Here is a 21,579-nt window from a genome sequence, read left to right on the forward strand (position 1 = left end):
CGCGCGGCAATTTTGATTTTGCCGCACGTCCATTTTCGGCAAACATTTTAACAAAAAGGCCTTTTTTTACAGGTACGCTGAAAAATGGATCGGCGCGCCTACACTACCGCAAGCCATTTTTCAGCGCACCTTAGTAAAAGGACCCCCTAAGTGACTTGGCCAAGATCACAAAGAACTGCATTGGGATTTGAACTCGGTTTGCTCTGGTTCTCAACCTGCTGCTTTAACTGTGAGGCCACTTCTCTATGTTTGACATCACTAGATGATACATTTAATTTATTTTTATTTTTGTTACATTTATACCCCGCACTTTCCCACTCATGGCAGGCTCAATGCGGCTTACATGGGGCAATGGAGGGTTAAGTGACTTGCCCAGAGTCACAAGGAGCTGCCTGTGCCTGAAGTGGGAATCGAACTCAGTTCCTCAGTTCCCCAGGACCAAAGTCCACCACCCTAACCACTAGGCCACTCCTCCACTGTTGCTACTATTTGAGATTCTACATGGAATGTTGCTATTCCACTAGCAACATTCCATGTAGAAGTCGGCCCTTGCAGATCACCAATGTGGCCGCGCAGGCTTCTGCTTCTGTGAGTCTGACGTCCTGCACGTACGTGCAGGACGTCAGACTCACAGAAACAGAAGCCTGCGCAGCCTTCTACATGGAATGTTGCTAGTGGAATAGCAACATTCCATGTAGAATCTCCAATAGTAGCAACATTCCATGTAGAATCTCCAATAGTATCTATTTTAGTTTTGTTACATTTGTACCCTGTGCTTTCCCACTCAGGGCAGGCTCAGTGCGGCTTACATGGGGCAATGGAGGGTTAAGTGACTTGCCCAGAGTCACAAGGAGCTGCCTGTGCCTGAAGTGGGAATCAAACCCAGTTCCCCAGGACCAAGTCCACCACTCTAACCACTAGGCCACTCCTCCACTGTTGCTACTATTTGAGATTCTACATGGAATGTTGCTATTCCACTAGCAACATTCCATGTAGAAGTCGGCCCTTGCAGATCACCAATGTGGCCGCGCAGGCTTCTGCTTCTGTGAGTCTGACGTCCTGCACATACGTGCAGGACGTCAGACTCACAGAAACAGAAGCCTGCGCAGCCTTCTACATGGAATGTTGCTAGTGGAATAGCAACATTCCATGTAGAATCTCCAATAGTAGCAACATTCCATGTAGAATCTCCAATAGTATCTATTTTAGTTTTGTTACATTTGTACCCTGTGCTTTCCCACTCAGGGCAGGCTCAGTGCGGCTTACATGGGGCAATGGAGGGTTAAGTGACTTGCCCAGAGTCACAAGGAGCTGCCTGTGCCTGAAGTGGGAATCAAACCCAGTTCCCCAGGACCAAGTCCACCACTCTAACCACTAGGCCACTCCTCCACTGTTGCTACTATTTGAGATTCTACATGGAATGTTGCTATTCCACTAGCAACATTCCATGTAGAAGTCGGCCCTTGCAGATCACCAATGTGGCCGCGCAGGCTTCTGCTTCTGTGAGTCTGACGTCCTGCACGTACGTGCAGGACGTCAGACTCACAGAAACAGAAGCCTGCGCAGCCTTCTACATGGAATGTTGCTAGTGGAATAGCAACATTCCATGTAGAATCTCCAATAGTAGCAACATTCCATGTAGAATCTCCAATAGTATCTATTTTAGTTTTGTTACATTTGTACCCTGTGCTTTCCCACTCATGGCAGGCTCAATGCGGCTTACATGGGGTAATGGAGGGTTAAGTGACTTGCCCAGAGTCACAAGGAGCTGCCTGTACCTGAAGTGGGAATTGAAAGTTCCTCAGCACCAAAGTCCACCACCCTAACCCCTAACTACTAGGCCACTCCTCCACTCCTCCAGTTGATTGGACTAACGATACATTTTGACTACCGGTAGCTTTCGGGACTTAAAATCCTTAGGTAGAAGCTGATTTGCCCTTGGGTCTGTTTCTCCTCTTGAAAAATGTCTCTGTGTTGAAACGGCTGGGGTTAGAGACAAGGTATCTGTTTTGCTTCTCCAAATGGCACTCTTGCAGGATTCCAAACACTGAGGTGTATATGGAGGGGAAGGGGTGATATAAGACAGGACATAATTACTGTTTGTGTTTGCTGTAGCTATATATCAAGGAAAGTGGCATAAACAAGCAGCAGACTTCACAGCACCACTGTATTACACACATTCCAATCATGGTACAGCCAGAGTTCAAATCTAGTGCCAGCTGCCTTCTAGGGATACATTTCTTCTCCCTGCAAGGAGCGAAGCTAGTAAAATAAATGTATTTCTTGCTTGCTCTGCCCACATCCTACCAAGCTAAGCCATCTCATTTGTCTGAGCGCTTGCAGTGGTGAGCGCTTTTCTTGTCCATGCTGTATTCCTGCTATACCTGTCAGCGTGGGACTTTGATGAATATCTAGTCTTCTGCTGTCTCTGCTGTGTTCCTAATGAACACCCACTCCTCCCCTGTCCTATGCTGCATCCATCTTTTGGGTATTTTAAATGTGAGCCTTGTGTGGGATTCTGAAGATCTGCACTTTAGCTGTCTGTGCTGTATACCTGCTTTACTTGTATTGGTGATTTCTTCATGGCACCCTCTGAAGACTTGTTCCTTTTTTTTTACTATGCGTGTCATATTCCAGATTTACCTGTGTCAGTGTGAGGTCTACTCTGCATGAGGCTCTGATAAAGATCCACTCTTCAGCTGTCTGTGCTCATGCTGCATCCATGCTTTGCATGTTCTGGTGTGACACCTGCACCCGAAGAACCATTTTTTGGCTACCCTAATAGCCTTAGATGGATCACAGTGGCAGAAGATAAGAATAGCCATTCTGGGTCAGACCAATGTCTATTTAGCCCGGTATTCTTCCAGCAGTGGCCAATCCAGGTCACAAGTACCTGGCAGAAACCCAAATTGTAGGAACATTCCATGTAGAATCTCAAAGAATAGCAGCATTCAAGAATCCCAAAGAGTAACAAGATTCTGGAATCTTAAGTAGTAGCAACATTCCATATAGAATCCCAGAGAATAGCAAGATTCTGGAATCCCAAATAGTAGCAACATTCCATGCTACCAGTCCCAGGTCAAGCAGTGGCTTCCCCCATGTCTATATCTCAATAGCAGGCTATGGGCTTTTTTTTTCTCCAGGAACTTGTCCAAACCCTTTTAAAACCCAGGTATGTTAATTGCCATTACAATATCCTCCGGCAGCGAGTTCCAGAGCTTAACTATTCTTTGCGTGAAAAAAAAATGTCCTCTTATTTGTTTTATTTTCATGTAATTTCATTGAGTGTCCTCTGGTCTTTGTATTTTTTGACAGAGTGAAAAATCAATTAACTTCTACCTGTTCTACACCACTCGGGATTTTATAGACCTCAGTCATATCCCCCCTCAGCCGTCTCTTTTCCATGCTGAAGAGCCCTAACCTCTTTAGCCTTTCTTCAAACGGAACGCTCACAAACATTTAAATGCTATTATCCATAGACGGTCGGTAGCCCAACTGTTTGGGGAGGCTAAAGGGGGCGGAGCTTACCTCCATACGCTCCGTGGCAGCGACGTCAATGAAGAAAAAGACTACAGGCTCACCGCCAGCTTCTCCCTTCTCTCTGCACACAGTGTCCCGTGATGCATTTCCTGTTTCCACGAGAGCAGAGAGAAGGGAGAAGCTGGCGGCGAGCCTGTAGTCTTTTTCTTCATTGACGTCGCTGCCATGGAAATAAAAGATGAAAATGCGGGGGGCGGGAGGGTGGGCTCCACAACAAGCGGAAGTCGACGATTCGGCTGGGGAGGCTTAGCCTCCCCAAGCCTCTTATACGGGGCGCCTATGCTATTATCAGAAATGACATAAAAAGCAAAGAAGAATTAAGAGATTGAACTTGTTTTGCTGATGTGTCCTGATGTCTATACTCAGGGCTTTTTTTGAGGGGGTACTTGGGGGTACTGAGTACTGGCACCTTTTCCATTGTCTGCTAAAATTGACCCATGGACCCCAAGTTTTAATGAAAGCGCTCAGGCTCTACACACCAATTCTGCCTTGTCATAGATTCTGTGATTGGTTGAAAGGTCCTGGAGTGGAGGAGTGGCCTAGTGATTAAAGCACCGGTCTTGCAATCCAGAGGTGGCCAGTTGAAATCCTACTGCTGCTCCTTGTGATCTTGGGCAAGTCACTTAACCCTCCATTGCCACAGGTGCAAACCTAGATTGTCAGCCCTCCTGGGACAGAGAAATATCCAGTGTACATGAAGGTAACTCACCTTGAGCTACTACTGAAAAAGGTGTGAGCAAAAATCTAAATAAATAAGATTCTGGAATCTTAAAGAGTGACAAGATTCCATGCAGAATCTCAAAGAATAGCAAGATTCTGGAGTAGAGGAGTGGCCTAGTACTGGTTAGAGCGCTGGTCTTGCAATCCAGAGGTGGCCGGTTTAAAATCCCGCTGCTGCAGTGCTCCTTGTGATCTTGGGCAAGTCACTTAATCCTCCATTGCCTCAGGTACAAACTTAGATTGTGAGCCCTCCTGGAACAGAGAAATATCCAGAGTACCTGAATGTAACTCACCTTGAGCTACTACTGAAAAAGGTGGGAGCAAAATCTAAATAAATAAATATTGTGGGGTGGGTCCCTCAGTGATCACCCCATCCCTGAAGGGGTGGCCTAGCACTTGAGTACCAGCACCCTTTTTGCTAGAAAAAATGCACTGTCTATACTACAGTGTCTCTGTATAATGCTGTGTACACCTGATATGTCCTATACAAATGATTAATAATGTATATTATTCACAGTTTTTATTAGTAACCATTGGCAGGTTACAGACTCTAGGCTGCCTTGTGAGAGCTCTCAGTACTAAAAAAAGAAAACAAAAAAAAATGGGAAGGGAAACCAGCATCATTTCCTCTGAGCTCTTTAGTAGGACTGTTGCCGTACACGGTTTTAGATAGAACATTGTGGTTTCATGCATTCAGCATTATCTCTCGTGCCAGTGTCTCTTCTGTCCCAGTCACATTCCTCCATTACTTTCAAAATTAATCTATAGTGAGAAAGAAAAACATTTCTCAGCTATTTTCACTCTGTAACAGGAAGCTAGTCTGAGGAGTAGCCGAGTCGAGTCATGAGAGCAGCTGCTGAAACGCAGGGAAGTCTGGATTCATATCCTACTTGGGCAAGTCTTGTCATTGTCTTAAGTATGTAGAAAGCTTATTTACACGTTGACACCAACATGTGTTAAGTAATAAATGAGCTACAAAGCACCTCTGTTATGGAAATGCATTAATAGTTATTTCAAGAAACTTAACACCACCTCCAGAATTGCTTTTAACTCTCCCCCCCATCCTCCTCCCCAAACCACTGACCTACAAACCAGTGACCCGAGGAGCTGTTTGAAGATGCTGGTGTGAAAACTGAAAACTCAGTGTAGTAAATTTAAAACAAATTGGAGAAAATTTTTCTTCACCCAACGCATAATTAAACTCTGGAATTCGTTGCCGGAGAATGTGGTGAAGGCGGTTAGCTTAGCAGAGTTTTAAAAGGGTCTAGACGGTTTCCTAAAGGACAAGTCCATAAACCACTACTAAATGGACTTGGGAAAAATCCACAATTCCAGGAATAACATGTATAGAATGTTTGTACGTTTGGGAAGCTCGCCAGGTGCCCTTGGCCTGGATTGGCCGCTGTCATGGACAGGATGCTGGGCTCGATGGACCCTTGGTCTTTTCCCAGTGTGGCATTACTTATGTACTTATGTCCTCTACTTGGCTCACTTTTATTACATAGAGCAGTGATTTAACCTATTGTGATGTCATAGTGGCTCATTCCACCAATAAGAGCCAACCTCATTAGTGATGTCACAATGGCTTGATTGTATAGAATGTTTGTACGTTTGGGAAGCTCGCCAGGTGCCCTTGGCCTGGATTGGCCGCTGTCATGGACAGGATGCTGGGCTCGATGGACCTTTGGTCTTTTCTCAGTGTGGCATTACTTATGTACTTATGTACTTATCTCTTCCACAACTCTCACCCCAGTGGTCAAAAGGCCTGGTGGTATAGCGATGAGAAGGATGTGTAATCTAAAATATGCTCCATTCCTTTTTAGCAAAAGTTACCTCCTCCACCCCAGCAATTACTGGGCCATCTACAGTAGCCTGATGGGGGAAGGAGCAATCTTCCTGTTGCTCCTGCCCTGGCAGTTCCCTCTTCCAAAATGGCAGCACCTACACCCTAGTGATAGTTTCATGATACTGTTGCTAGGGGGTCAAGTGATAGTACCGCAAAAGTACCGCTAGGGGGCAGGGCAGCACTGTTTTGGAAAACGGAGCCACTGAGTCAGGATTGTTAGGTACTGGGAGGGACTGATGTGGCTCCCAAGCCCTGACCCTTTTTAGCAAAATTTACATTTTAGTTTACACATTTAGAGAACAGACGGGGGCAGTGGTGTTCCTAGGGCGGCTCACACCCAGGGCGGATCGCCGATGCGCCCCCCGAGTGCAGCGCCCCCCCTGGCGAAACGACACCTCCCCCCGGGTGCATTTTTACCTGCTGGGGGGGGGGGGGGTGCCGCGCGCCTGTCGGCTTCGCTCGTTCCATGCTCCCTCTGCCCCGGAACAGGAAGTAACCTGTTCCAGGGCAGAGGGAGCACGGAATGAGCAGAGCCGACAGGCGCGTGCACCCCCCCCCCCCAGCGGCGTGCACCTGGGGCGGACCACCGCCCCCCTAGGAACGCCACTGGATGGGGGTGTATTGGGGGGTGGAAGGACATGCTTATCACCACTAGACTGTCAGGCCTTTTGTTCAGTAGGCTAGGGGTAGTGTGGAAGGGCCATTTACATTTTTAACTATCTTCACACTGTGCTGGGAACACAAAGCATTTCCAAGCTGCAATAATGTAAGTAAGTAAATAAGTACTTCTTATCAGCCATAGGAGAGTGAATGCGGTGGTAAATTTTCCTGCAGTAAAAAAAAAACCACATCAATGCATTGTTTTACCACAGGTTAGTAATCCTGAATCCTGAGATTGTTGATGACTTCTTATTCATCTACAGATTAAAAAATCACAAGAGTGCTTCGTAGGGCATATTTCTCCCCTCTAGGGCATACAGAATGGGTTGTATTTTGTAACCCTGGATATTTTAACAGGGTGGATTAGGATTCCTTGGGGTACTAGAAGTCAGATGTTTTTGGGGTTGGAAGGGTAGAGGGTGGTGGTGGTGGGAGGGTTTATTACAGTTACTCATTGTTATTATTGTTTTCTATTTGTAATTTATACTTAACAGTTGCACAGCATATTGTTGCTTTTTACTTTAATAAAAAGATTTATATATAAAATCATAAGTGTTTTCTGCAGATGAAAACAGAGCCCACGGGGCGGGACAGAGACAGAATCTGCAGGGACGGAGACAGGGCCTGTGAGGAGGGGACGGGGATGGAGACGGGGCCTGGGGGGACAGGGTGAGAAAGAGACAGAACCCACGTGGACGGGGACAAATTTTATCCCCGTGTCATTCTCTGCCCCACATCCTGTGCTTGGCCTTGTGAAAGTAGCTCTCTAACTGCTTCAAGTTTATGTTTATTTTTAAACTTGAGATATCGTTATTTTCTAAGCACAGGTCGCAGTGGTTTCCAAATAAAATCAGGCACACTGTGTGCACTCGTTAACATTATAAGATCGCGTACAATAACCTGTTGTAAAGAGGAAAAAGCTGTGACGTTCAAAGTCCACATCTGACACTGGAGCAAGAAGGAAGGGCTCAATTTCAATGTCAGACCCAGTCGATTAGCTTTGCTGTCTGCGCCTGACTGGTCTTTCAGGATCAGGTCACCAAATGGATTTGTTCTGCGCAGACCATGACGGTAATGACCCTCACTCCTAAGCCAGGGTATGTGGAGTCTCAAATTTACTGCTAATTCTCACTGGAATACTTGCACCTACCAAAGACAGCTTCCTTCTTGAATTTATAAGATGTAGTACGTACAGAGAGCTTGTCAAGGTCTGCTTGAAAATGGCTTTTAATCAGGCCTGCGACACCCAAAATGGTGGTTCATATTTCTGCATCTTTCTGCCGTATTTTCTTGCTCTCTGACTGCATTGCCTGGTAGTTGAAGATCTCTTTTATTTGGCTCCGACACCTCTATTGGAGTTTTCTCCTTTATCACGATGTATTTATTTAAAAGATTTTATATCCCGCAGGGAACAATCCACATTCATAATAGTAATACACATTTCACAAAACACACATCATAATCATATTATCTCCGTAAACAGCAAAACCTCACAGTAAACAGGTCGATCTAAACATGATTTTTAAGGATAAATGTCAAAAGCTTGCTGAGATAAGATGCATCAAGCTTGTTTACGCTTTCCAAAAATTCTAGGACTAGGGGGCACACAAGGAAGCTACTAAGTAGTACGTTTAAAACAAATCGGAGAAAACACTTCTTCACTGAATGAGTAATTAAACTCTGCAATTCTATGCTAGAGAATGTGGTAACAGCAGTTAGCTTAGCAGGGTTTAAAAAAGGTTTGGCTAACTTCCTAAAAGAAAAGTCTGCAAGCCATTATTAAGATGGGCTTGGGAAAATCCATTGTATATTTTAGGATAAGCAGATTAAACTGTTTTGCTGTTCTGAGATCTTGCCAGATACTTGTGACCTGGATTGGCCACTGTTGGAAACAGGATACTGGGCTTGATGGACCTTTGGTCTGTCCCAATAAGGCAGTGCTTATGTTCTGCTGGTTTGTGGACCTTGGCATAAGTAAATATGCCTGCTCCACTGCCATGTCAATCTGCATGCTTGTGGAAGACATTGAGGCTTCTGCAGGGAAGTTCGGAGGGGGTGGGATCCTGTGGGCCTTAAGCAAGAATGGATGCTCAAGACCCCGCAAAGGCTGCAATGTCTTAGAAATATAGAAAAATAAAGGCAGATAATGACCATCCTTACCATCTACTATCTCTTCCTCGCCCTTAGAGATCATATGCACTTGTCCCAAGTTTCTTGAATTCAGAAACAGTCTTCCATAGGCATGTTGTCTGCCATGTTGGTGCCACCTCCCTCAAGTCACTTAACCCTCCATTGCCTCGGGTACAAACTTAGATTGTGAGCCCTCCTGGGCAGTGGCGTTCCTAGGGGGGCCGGACACCCGTGGCGGCGCCCCCCCCCCCCCGATGCAGCGCGGACCCCCCCGGGTGCATGCCGCTGGGGGGGTGCCGCAGTGCGCGCCTGCTCAGAGTTCCCTGACTTCGCTGCAGCTCCCTCTGACCTGGAACAGGAAGTAACCTGTTCCAGGGCAGAGCAGAGGGAGCTGCAGCGAATGCGCGAAATCAGCGATCTCAGAGCAGGCGCACGCCACGGCACCCCCCAGCGGCGTGCACCCAGGGCGGACCGCCCCCACCGCCCCCCCCCTTGGTACACCACTGCTCTTGGGACAGAGAAATATCCAGAGTACCTGAATGTAACTCACCTTCAGCTACTACTGAAAAAGGTGTGAGCAAAATCTAAATAAATAAATAAAATGTGCCACCCTAGGCAGACACCTAGACCGCCTTAGTCAGGCTGGCCCTAGCTTCTATTGTGCAGTCTGGGACTGGAAGTCATCTGTTTGGAAATACGGTACATTTTCTCTCAGATTTGGGTCACTTCAGTTGGATATTTGGTTTTGTGCTGTGAAGAGTTTTACAGACCTCTGAATACTGGAAAATAGAGTGAACCAGTGCCCTCCAGGTAATGCCAACTCTGCTGTCTCTGGCACAGATCGCTAAGGGGGTCTTTTACTAAAGCTTAGCTCGAGTTATCTGCAGCAGGGCCCATAGGAATAAAACTGCAAATAACTCGAGCTGAGCTTTAGTAAAAGAACTCCTTAGATTAGTGGTCATGCAGAGAGCAGGAACTGACCTCATTGATTTCCTGTTTTAAAATGTGGACTTCCTTTCTATACCTTGTCATTATTTGTTTTTATGTAACCTGCTTTGATTTGTGCTCAATAAGAATTGGTAGAGAAATGATAAACCATGGCTAGACAGCCTTCTAAAATGCACTTTTCCTCTCTTCTCTACCGAGGAGTCAATGGGGTTATGTCTTCACAGTTCCTGTGGCTGAACAAATACTGGCAGAACCTCCAGTCCAGTTTCTTTCTAAATAGCCGGCAGCAGACTGCAAAGGAGCTTCTCACTGACTCTCTCACCCAGGTCACGGCAGCAGACGCAGGTGGGTCCCAGTTCCACGGGATTACTGGAAGAAGCTGGGTTTGTTCCGGAAAAACCTGCTTACTTAAAGCAGCAAAGCAGAAGTTGTATACTTTAATTACTCGCGTAATAAATAACTAGCAAGTGATAGACAAAAGCTAAAAGAATGATATAACATTGATAACTTGTCTGTGCTGAGAGTTTATGGTGTGTTATCAATGAATTGATCTATCTATATGAATATTTTAAAATTGAACCTGATGAATTAGCTAAAGCCTGTCTGATATTTAGTGTTTGAGTATACAAGTGTTTGATCAGTTTTTTCTTCCTGTTCCTCTGGGATTCCAGCTCAGAGGGGTCATTATCTAAGTTTGTTATGGAAATAATACACATTACTTGCCCCTTAATGTACGTAAAAGAACACTAATGCATGTTATTCTATATAATAAAACGCACCTCCAACATTCTGAAGCCGAGAAAGTGAAGCCTTCAAGCCTTGAAGCATTCCTGCAACGTTCCGGAACTACGTGTCGTCAATTGGGGAGATGGAGCCTTACAGAGCGCACGAATGCTTCAAGGCTTCACTTTCTCACACACACACTCACTCTCTGTCTCTCGCATATACTCTCTCACACACACTCTCTCTCTCTCTCTCTCACACACACTCTGTCTGTCTCACTCATTCTCTCTCACATACACACTCCATCTCTCACCCACACACTCTCTCTCAAACATACACACTCTGAGGAAAGGGGGGCGTGGACCATGCTGGGGAGGAGAGGGAGGGGGGCAAGGAACTCGGAGGGAAGGGGGGGGGGGCCAAGAACTTGGAGGGGAGAAGAGGGAGGGAGGAGAGGAGAGGGAGGGGGGCCTGCACCTTGGATGGAAGGGGGGCCTGGAACTTGGAGGGGAGGAGAGGGAGGGAGGGAAGGAGGGGGTCATGGAACTCGGAGCCTCACACACACACACTCACTCTCTGTCTCTCACATACACTCTCTCTCACACACTCTACCTCTCTCTCACACACACTCTATCTCTTTCTCTCTGTCACACACTCACTCTCACACACATACACTCTGTCTCTCACACACTCTCTCTCTCTGACACAAACACACACACCCACTCTGTCTGTCTCTCACTCATTCTCTCTCTCACTCACACACACATTCACTGTCTCACACACACTTTCTCTCTCTCAAACATACACACTCCGAGGAAAACCTTGCTAGCGCCCGTTTCATTTGTGTCAGAAATGGGCCTGTTTTACTAGTATTACCATAATGCATGTTAAGGGGTAGGTGGTTGCAATCAGGAGCTGACCCCCCCCCCCCCCCCCCCCGAGTACTTCCCTCCTACCATAAAGAACAATGTTCCCTCTAAGCGGACTGCATAAGCAACTGCTCATACGTTTTAGGCGTGTCGATCACAGATTTTACATGGTTGCTCACAAAAACAGTTTTTGAGGTATATACAGAAATGCGCTGTTAATACTGGCACTCAAAAATGGTTGATTTGCAAAATTTGTAGCTCGCATGGAAAAAAAAGTTTGCACACACCAGACAACTCCTTAGAGGAAACATTGCCAAAGACCCTCCCCCTCCCTTATCCCCCTCCCCCAGGCCTACCTTCTTAATCCCTGGTGTCTAGTGGGTTCAGGGCAACTGCAATCCCCACTCAATCCTGCCCCTTCCAGTGCCTGGTTTTAAAATGGCATCAGCAACCCCATGTGGCAATCTTACGGTACAACCACTAGGGGTCAAACTATCATATAAGGGCAAAAGGCTTGGATCTGATAACAGGGACCTAGATTTCATTTCCCCCTGTCCTCAACTGGTCCTTACAATTATGGATCCTAAACTCATCCACAGTGACTGTGACTCCTTCCCCATCCCAGGGGACTATGAACAGAAAACCTGCCCCACGAATAGGACCCAGATCCCTTTGCTAGCCAAATGGCCACTTGACTGACTCCTTTCTTTTTATTTTGAGAAGTTGTGGCTCCTGAAGGAAAGCACGCGACTGCCTTGCTGATACTTTTTTAATATCATGGCATAGGCTGTCTTGGGAAAACGGGGGAAACATATACATTGAATGTAATTTGGAAGCAAATACTAGTCTGTTTCCATGTTTAATGTTACCACCTCTCCCCAGTATCTTTATTGGTTGTATTTAAATTCATTGTGTTTTTTGTGAGCAGGGCCAGCGTTAGGGGGTGGCAACCAAGACGGCTGCCCTGGGCTCCCATGCCACAGGGGGCACCAAGCCTGCCCAAAACTGACGGAGGCACAATCTAACAATAGGCTTTAGGGTCTCCATTCCAAGTCTCTGCCCTGAGCCCCTGCATGTCTAACACTAACCTTGTTTGTGAGTTAAAAAATCATAAGCAAGTAGAGATGAACTGTCTGTTAAGTAATCTTTTGATGTGGCAGTTTTTGTCTTTGTGTATCGGAGTTTGCTGTACCTGTGAATTATGTACTTTTCTCCAGACCAGTGGTGTTCCTTTGTTGGCTGCCACCCAGGGCAGATCGCAGCTGCGTCATCTCCCCCCCCCCCCCCCAGGTGCAGCATTGTCCCTCCGGTATATCACCTCCAAGCCTCCCCCCCCCCCGGGTGCATTTTTCTTACTTGCTGGGGTGCTGAGAGCAGCCGTGCGACTGTCGGCTCCGCCGGTTCCCTGCTCCCTCTGCCCTGGAACAGGAAGTAACAGCAGAGGGAGCAGGGAACCAGTGGAGCCGACAGACCCGCCCTAGGTACGCTGCTGCTCCAGACCTTGTTACATTTGCAGACTCTTTTTTTTTCTATAGCACATTTTGACATTTATCCTCAAAGCATTCAGGGGTCCCATTTCTGCTCTGAGGGCCAGAAGGCTTCTCCAGCATCATGGTAGGATTGGAGAAGAGATTATAATTGGACAGTTTGACTGATTATAATGTTTTCTGCACATATTCCTCCTCCCAAGCAGTGGCGTAGCTACGTGGGGCCTGGGCCCCCGTAGATTTGGCCCTGGACCCCTGCCAACGACCCCCCCCCCCCCCTCCCGCCGGCAACCCGCCGGCAACCCGCCGTCACCTGCCTTTGCTGGCGGGGGACCCCAAGCCAGCCGAGGTTTCTGACGTCAGAAACAGAAGGAAACCTTTTGCGAGAAGAAGAGGACCTCGGCTGGCGGGGGTTGGGGTCCCCCGCCAGCAAAGGTAGGCAACGGTGGGTTGGCGGTGGGAGGGGGGGTCGAGAAGGTCGGTGGCGGGAGGGGGGCAAAGTCAGCAATGGCAGGAGGGGTCGGCAGAAGTGGGGGCAAGGTCGGCAATAGCAGGGGGGGGGGTCAGCGGTGCCGGGGGGGGGGCTAAAATGTGCCCCTCCCCTCGAGCTCTGGACCCCCCTCCCACTGAAGTCTGGCTACACCCCTGCTCCCAAGTGGAAATATGTGCAAACTGCAAGAGTATATTGGTGTTTTACTACCTCAAGAAACAAAACAGGGGAGTAGCTACAGCATAAGCAATTTGATGTATATATATTTTTTTTTTTGGGGGGGGGAGCAAAGTTACTGAACCATCATTGCAGATTGTAACAGGAACCAATCCAGGAAGTAGTGGTGAAATAAATTAGACAAAGTCGTCTGTGCAAATATGGGATGCTGTAATTGAACCTGTTTCCAGTATAGGTTCCTTTAACCTGCAGAGGGCAGATTTGATGTGGATTCCTGAAAATCTGTAGTGAATGCCCTGGGATGTCCTTTGCTGGAAATAATCCCACAACTCTGCAATGAAATTGGATTTGGATTTATTACTCACCTTTTCCAAATGCAAGCTCAAGAAGAGTCATAATCAGGCACTATAGTAATTTTCCTTACCCAATTGACTAACATTTACCTAAAGCAATGGATGGTGAACTGATTTGCTCAAGTGGAGGAGTGGCCTAGTGGTTAGGGTGGTGGACTTTGGTCCTGAGGAACTGAGTTCAATTCCCACTTCAGGCACAGGCAGCTCCTTGTGACTCTGGGCAAGTCACTTAACCCTCCATTGCCCCATGTAAGCCGCTTTGAGCCTGCCATGAGCGGGAAAGTGCAGGGTACAAATGTAACAAAAATAAAATAGATACTATTGGAGATTCTACATGGAATGTTGCTACTATTGGAGATTCTACATGGAATGTTGCTATTCCACTAGCAACATTCCATGTAGAAGGCTGCGCAGGCTTCTGTTTCTGTGAGTCTGACGTACATGCAGGACGTCAGACTCACAGAAGCAGAAGCCTGCGCGGCCACATTGGTGATCTGCAAGGGCTGACTTCTACATGGAATGTTGCTAGTGGAATAGCAACATTCCATGTAGAATCTCTAATAGTAGCAACAGTGGAGGAGTGGCCTAGTGGTTAGGTTAGGGTGGTGGACTTTGGTCCTGGGGAACTGAGGAACTGAGTTTGATTCCCACTTCGGGCACAGGCAGCTCCTTGTGACTCTGGGCAAGTCATTTAACCCTCCATTGCCCCATGTAAGCCACATTGAGCCTGCCGTGAGTGGGAAAGCGTGGGGTACAAATGTAACAAAAAAAAAGGAGCATCAGAAGATACTAGGAGTGTCAACTGCAGATTTGTTGGAAAGGGTTACTCTCGTGCTAGGTTCTCAATTTATCCCATTGCATTTGGGGGCCCATATTTGTACCATAACACCTTGGGGAAAAAACCAAGGTTACAAGTACATGCATCATGCATGCAATAGGGAAAACCCAGGTCTGAACCAGATTTTTCCCCGGTACTCTGGCACAAACTTATATTTGCATAGAAACCCCACATATGACACTGTAGAGAAAAGTGGGTGGAAAGGAAAAAGCAAATCATTGCGACCCTCCCTCCTCCGTTCCAACGCCAGGCCCAGGCAATAGGGGGAGGAGCCGGAGGCGGGACTGTCAGCTGAAGTGTTCTGATTGGCTTGAGTATAGGTGGGGGCGGGACAGAGTGGTTGCTGCGAGTGACGTTCGGGGAAGCTGCTGCAGGGAGCCTGAAGCAGCCGGGAGGAGAGCAGCCGGGTTAAGCGACTGGAGGCGCGTGCTTGCTTTTTATTTTTTTTGCATGGTGGGGTTCTAGTCCGTTTGCAAGTAGCAGAATGATCAGGGCAGAAAAAGCTGGGACCGGCCCTGATCTCCACGCAGCAGGGGCGCTGGACAGCCTTTGATGGTGAGAGAGGGGGAGGGGGGTAGTTCTGTCTCACCCGGGTCAGAAGGGCAGGCAAATCAGGTGCAGTGGTTTCGTATGCTTGCATTCTTTTTTTAAATTTGCATTATATCCACAGTAGCAGAAGTATAATGCCATCCACACAGTGGGGCAGAACCAAAAATGGATCAGCCTCTCTGGGCTGACTTGGGTGTCAGGTGGTAACCCTGGAGCTTGTCATGGCAGGCACTGTTTATTGTGCTGCCCAGCTGTAACGTTCTTCTCTGCAAACTTCACAGGATATTAGATTAGAAACCTAATCCCCTGTCCTCATGTCGGGCTCGGTATCTGCTACAGCATTTCAGCGAGTTGAGGGGCTTTCCAGAGGAGCCTAGGAAGGAGAGAAATTTCCTTCAGTGGAAATCACACCGGCCATATTTGGGGGGGGGGGGGGGGGGGGGGGGGAGGACATCGTGGGCAAAAGATTGTGGATCATCCCCACCACCAGCATTGTGCATTTCACTTGATTCCTGGACCCCGGATTGTGGTGTTTGATTACGAAGCTCCTCGTATCTTCAGTTGAGCAGGAAGGAAGGAGATTTGCAGCCTCTTCCTCTGTCTGCTGGGTGAGGTCACGATATTACTATATGTTAATTCTGATCTTGTGTTATATCGGTTGGGCTAATGCGAGTGTTTACCAGAGGCTTTTGCAAACTGTCCGACTGCTGTGTGTTGGGGGGGGGGGGGGGGGGGATAAGTGCTGTCAGGCAAGGGGACTGAAAATTATTTGGAGTGGGGGAGGATAAGGCTGAAGGTTGACCTAGGGTGCTCACCACCCTTGCATTGGCTCTGAGCAAGGATATGTGGAGCTAGACTCTCAAGGCTCCTTTATCTGATCTGTACTTTTAACTGATTGATTTTGGTCTCCTTTGCTTAGAAGGATGTAAAGCAGGGTTGGTGATTGATGTTACCTTTTACACTGCAGCAAAGTAAAAGGCTGAGGGCAAGAAGATTCACTTTACTCCTCCTCCACCAAAACAAGTAAAAAGGTGCCATCTTTATCAGGTCTAGCACAGAGTATAAAATGAGATCTGATCTTGCATTTAGATCTTTGCTACCAGACAGCTGATTCCACCCCCCCCCCCCCCCAAGTGATGCATGTTTTGTGATGAAGGACATGCCTGTATAGGGTGGGAGAGAGAGTATTCCCAGGAGCGAACAGGTGGTAAAAGATAAGAAGAAAGCTGAAGGGGGTGAGAGAGATTCAAATAGCAATAGTTGTACCTAGGGTGAGCCAAAAATGTATACGTATGTTTTCCATTTTACGATGGGAATGCATGTCTATGTACAGCGTTTTCCCTGTTGATATATGCAGCAGCTGCAGGACATGCGTAGGTGCTCATTTTAGCTGGGTGTTACATGGGCATAATTTGACTCAAGCAGAATGTCAGGAAGTATTTCTTCACGGAGAGAGTGGTGGATGCTTGGAATGCCCTCCCGCGGGAGGTGGTGGAGATGAAAACGGTAACGGAATTCAAACATGCGTGGGATAAACATAAAGGAATCCTGTTCAGAAGGAAGGGATCCTCAAAAGCTTAGCCGAGATGTGGTGGGAGGCGGGGCTGGTGGTTGGGAGGCGGGGCTAGTGCTGGGCAGACTTCTACGGTCTGTGCCCTGAAAATAGCAGGTACAAATCAAGGTCAGGTTTACACAAAAAGTAGCACATATGAGTTATCTTGTTGGGCAGACTGGATGGACTGTGCAGGTCTTTCTCTGCCATCATCTACTATGTTACTATGTTACCTGAAAAGTAAAATGCACTTTTTGCGGCTTCTGTAGTTAAGTGCCGCCACTTGTATGTATGGTTTTCTGGGATGAGATACTGTGTCATGCAGGGTTCCACGTTGGGAGTCACGGACCAAGAGAGGGATGATCTGGGTGTCGTCGTTGACGATACGTTGAGACGTTCTGCTCAGTGTGCTGCTGTGGTTAGGAAGGCAAATAGAATGTTGGGTATTGTTGGGAAGGGAGTGGAGAACAAAAATGAGGATGTTATAATGCCTTTGTGTCGCTCCATGGTGTGACCGCACCTCGAGTATTGTGTTCAATTCTGGTCACCGCATCTCAAAAGGGATATGGTGGAATTGGAAAAGGTGCAGAGAAGGGCGGTGAAGATGATGAAGGGGATGGGACGACTTCCCTGTGAGGAAGGGCTGGGGCAGCTAGGGCTCTTCAGCTTAGAGAGAAGGCGACTGAGGGGAGATGTGATAGAGGTCTATAGAATGGTGGGTGGAGTTGAGCGGGTAGATGTGAAGCGTCTGTTCACGCTTTCCAAAAATACTAGAACTAGGGGGGCATGCGATGAAGCTACAATGTAGTAGATTTGAAATGAATCGGAGAAAATCTTTCTTCGCTCAACGTGTAATTGAACTCTGGAATTTGTTCTGAGGGGTTAAATTCCAGTTGATCTCGCCAGCACCCTGCACAGATATATTATTGACCTCCTTCTCTCGGCTGCTCGTGTGTCTCTCTCTCCTTGTGTAGCCTAACATCACACTGTGTTACCTTCAGGCACTGTCACCTTCCCTTGTTGTTTACTTTTCCCTTAGATTTGTGCACCCCCATTGAATCTGGAAAGTATTGGGCCACTTGTCCAGCTTTCATAAGTCACCCCTCATTCGTCCCTCAGGGATGTCCAGCTCTGGGTCAGCTCAGGTGAGAATTGGCTTTGTCTGTGGAGATTTGCCCCTGCTTATTTTGTCCATGCACTAGGATTTTGATGGATATCTTGTTTGTCGTTATTTTTGTGATTACATATGTAGTTTTGTAAGCTGTGGAGATCGGTAGATTATTTATTTGTGACATTTATCATGTGCATTATAAGTCTTGGAAATACTTAAATAACACAAACCTTCCTCTGCTCTGCTTTCAGTAAACTAAAAATACAGTGAATATATGGTTACAAAAATATTTGAAAAAGAAAGGGTTTTTAGTAACTTACAGAATGAGTTATACGATGTTTCCTGCCTAATAGTCAAGGGAAGTCTTTTGAGTTGTTCAAATACCTTTTATAAGATGGAAAACGTAACAACTTCCAGACCTGAGAATGAAAGGAATGAAATGTGATTTGTGATTTGCTTTACTGAATAGACCAGTTCAGAGGACTGACCGTAAAAAGCTTTTATTTTTATGAAAAATCTGTGCTCTTGACTGCAAGCCAATGGAGATTTACCAGGAGAGGAGTAATCCTTTCGTATCGTGTACGGCTAAAAATCAGCCTTGCAGCTGTGTTGTGAAGCAGATGGAGCTACTTAATGGTTTTTCTTGAAATGCCAACATAAGCAGAATTGCAGTAGTCAAAGTGAGATGGAATTAACTGCTGAACTAACAAGGCAAAATGTTCCTCGGGAAAATAGAATCGGATCAGTCTAAGTTGCTTAAGCTTAAAAAAGACTTTCCCTATTATTTGATTATTAATTTGAGGTACAAAATAAATTGTGGAAGTTAATATAATTTCCAAAACCTGAGAGGATTTCTCTATATTTCTCTATATTATGTATCTTTTATCTTTCAAATCCTAAATGGCACAGCTCCAGACTATATTTTTTATTTTTGTTACATTTGTACCCTGCGCTTTCCCACTCATGGCAGGCTCAATGCGGCTTACATGGGGCAATGGAGGTTAAGTGACTTGCCCAGAGTCACAAGGAGCTGCCTGTGCCTGAAGTGGGAATCCAACTCAGCTCCCCAGGACCAAAGTCCACCACCCTAACCACTAGGCCACTCCTCCACTGTTGCTAGTATTTGAGATTCTACATGGAATGTTGCTATTCCACTAGCAACATTCCATGTAGAAGTCAGCCCTTGCGGATCACCAATGTGGCCGCGCAGGCTTCTGCTTCTGTGAGTCTGACGTCCTGCACATACGTGCAGGACGTCAGACTCACAGAAACAGAAGCCTGCGCAGCCTTCTACATGGAATGTTGCTAGTGGAATAGCAACATTCCATGTAGAATCTCCAGTAGTATCTATTTTATTTTTGTTACATTTGTACCCTGCGCTTTCCCACTCATGGCAGGCTCAATGCGGCTTACATGGGGCAATGGAGAGTTAAGTGACTTGCCCAGAGTCACAAGGAGCTGCCTGTGCCGGGAATCGAACTCAGTTCCCCAGGACCAAAGTCCACCACCCTAACCACTAGGCCACTCCTCCACTCCTGGTACCATTAATAAACTTACCTCAAAGAAACACTAAATATGAGGCAAGAAACTATCTCAGACTACACCTCCCAAAATGTTCTACAAAACTGTCCACTCTGCAGACTTCACTTACCTAGGAACCAAATGGTGGAACTCCTCAACACCCGAAATAAGAAATATACAGGAATATACTAGATTCCGCATAGTCCTCAAATCGTTCCTATTCAAACAAACCCTCACAAAAACGACCATATCTGAAACAATTATTAGCTGAATTGGTTATTACTCTATTTATCATTAACTTTCTCTTTGCTTCATGTACAATTTCTCATTCATAATATATTTTCTAAATGTTAAACATCCATCGTTATCCCAGTATGTTTATGATACTGTATTGTAAAATTGGATTCTTACAACAAATTACTTTCTTATGCATTATTCTTTGTTATGTATCCTATACTGTTTATTGTAAGCCACATTGAACTCAAACTTGTTTGGGACAATGTGGGATATAAATCTCACAAATAAATAAATATATGACCCTATGAGGAAAGGCTAAAGTGGCCAGGGCTCTTCAGCTTGGAGAAAAGGCGGCTGAGGGGAGATATGATAGAGGTCTATAAAATAATGAGTGGAGTTGAACGGGTAAATGTACATAAGTACATAAGTAGTGCCATACTGGGAAAGACCAAAGGTCCATCTAGCCCAGCATCCTGTCACCGACAGTGGCCAATCCAGGTCAAGGGCACCTGGCACGCTCCCCAAACGTAAAAACATTCCAGACAAGTTATACCTAAAAATGCGGAATTTTTCCAAGTCCATTTAATAGCGGTCTATGGACTTGTCCTTTAGGAATCTGTCTAACCCCTTTTTAAACTCCGTCAAGCTAACCGCCCGTACCACGTTCTCCGGCAACGAATTCCAGAGTCTAATTACACGTTGGGTGAAGAAAAATTTTCTCCGATTAGTTTTAAATTTACCCCACTGTAGCTTCAACTCATGCCCTCTAGTCCTAGTATTTTTGGATAGCGTGAACAGTCGCTTCACATCCACCCGATCCATTCCACTCATTATTTTATACACTTCTATCATATCTCCCCTCAGCCGTCTCTTCTCCAAGCTGAAAAGCCCTAGCCTTCTCAGCCTCTCTTCATAGGAAAGTCGTCCCATCCCCACTATCATTTTCGTCGCCCTTCGCTGTACCTTTTCCAATTCTACTATATCTTTTTTGAGATACGGAGACCAGTACTGAACACAATACTCCAGGTGCGGTCGCACCATGGAGCGATACAACGGCATTATAACATCCGCACACCTGGACTCCATACCCTTCCTAATAACACCCAACATTCTATTCGCTTTCCTAGCCGCAGCAGCACATTGAGCAGAAGGTTTCAGCGTATCATCGACGACGACACCCAGATCCCTTTCTTGATCCGTAACTCCTAACGCGGAACCTTGCAAGACGTAGCTATAATTCGGGTTCCTCTTACCCACATGCATCACTTTGCACTTGTCAACATTGAACTTCATCTGCCACTTGCACGCCCATTCTCCCAGTCTCGCAAGGTCCTCCTGTAATCGTTCACATTCCTCCTGCGACTTGACGACCCTGAATAATTTTGTGTCATCGGCGAATGTGAAGCGTCTGTTCACGCTTTCCAAAAATACTAGGACTAGGGGGCATGCGATGAAGCTACAATGTAGTACAATTTAAACGAATCAGAGAAAATGTTTTTTCACTCAACGTGTAATTAAACTCTGGAATTCGTTGCCAGAGAATGTGGTAAAGGATGTTAGCTTAGTGGAGTTTAAAAAAGGTTTGGACGGCTTCCTAAAGGAAAAGTCCATAGACCGCTATTAAATGGACGGGGAAAATCCACTATTTCTGGCATAAGCAGTATAAAATGTTTTGTACTTTTTTGGGATCTTGCCAGGTATTTGTGACCTTGATTGGCCACAGTTGGAAGCAGGATGCTGGGCTTGATGGACTGTTGCAAAATAACTCTCCTCTCGTGTGTCTGGGCAAAAAACTCTTTATTTGGGAGTCAATCCCCTTCTTATATAC

General features: G+C 46.3%; 1 protein-coding gene across 7 annotated transcripts in view; it reads left to right on the top strand.

Annotated features, from left to right (window-relative positions):
- INPP5B (inositol polyphosphate-5-phosphatase B) overlaps positions 1–21,579 on the top strand; it is an 83,384-nt gene that overhangs the window by 25,106 nt on the left and 36,699 nt on the right. For 2 of the 7 annotated variants that reach the window (XM_030218147.1, XM_030218149.1), the window contains one exon: positions 10,046–10,189. In XM_030218147.1, the coding sequence (XP_030074007.1) occupies positions 10,046–10,189 (144 nt within the window). Of the gene's footprint in view, positions 1–10,042; positions 10,190–12,991; positions 13,051–15,163; positions 15,337–15,807; positions 15,939–21,579 lie in introns of those variants that run through there. The other 5 variants (XM_030218146.1, XM_030218148.1, XM_030218152.1 and 2 more) reach the window with 4 other exon arrangements.

The sequence above is a fragment of the Microcaecilia unicolor genome, chromosome 11 (assembly GCF_901765095.1).
Source record: "Microcaecilia unicolor chromosome 11, aMicUni1.1, whole genome shotgun sequence".
NCBI lineage: Eukaryota > Metazoa > Chordata > Amphibia > Gymnophiona > Siphonopidae > Microcaecilia > Microcaecilia unicolor.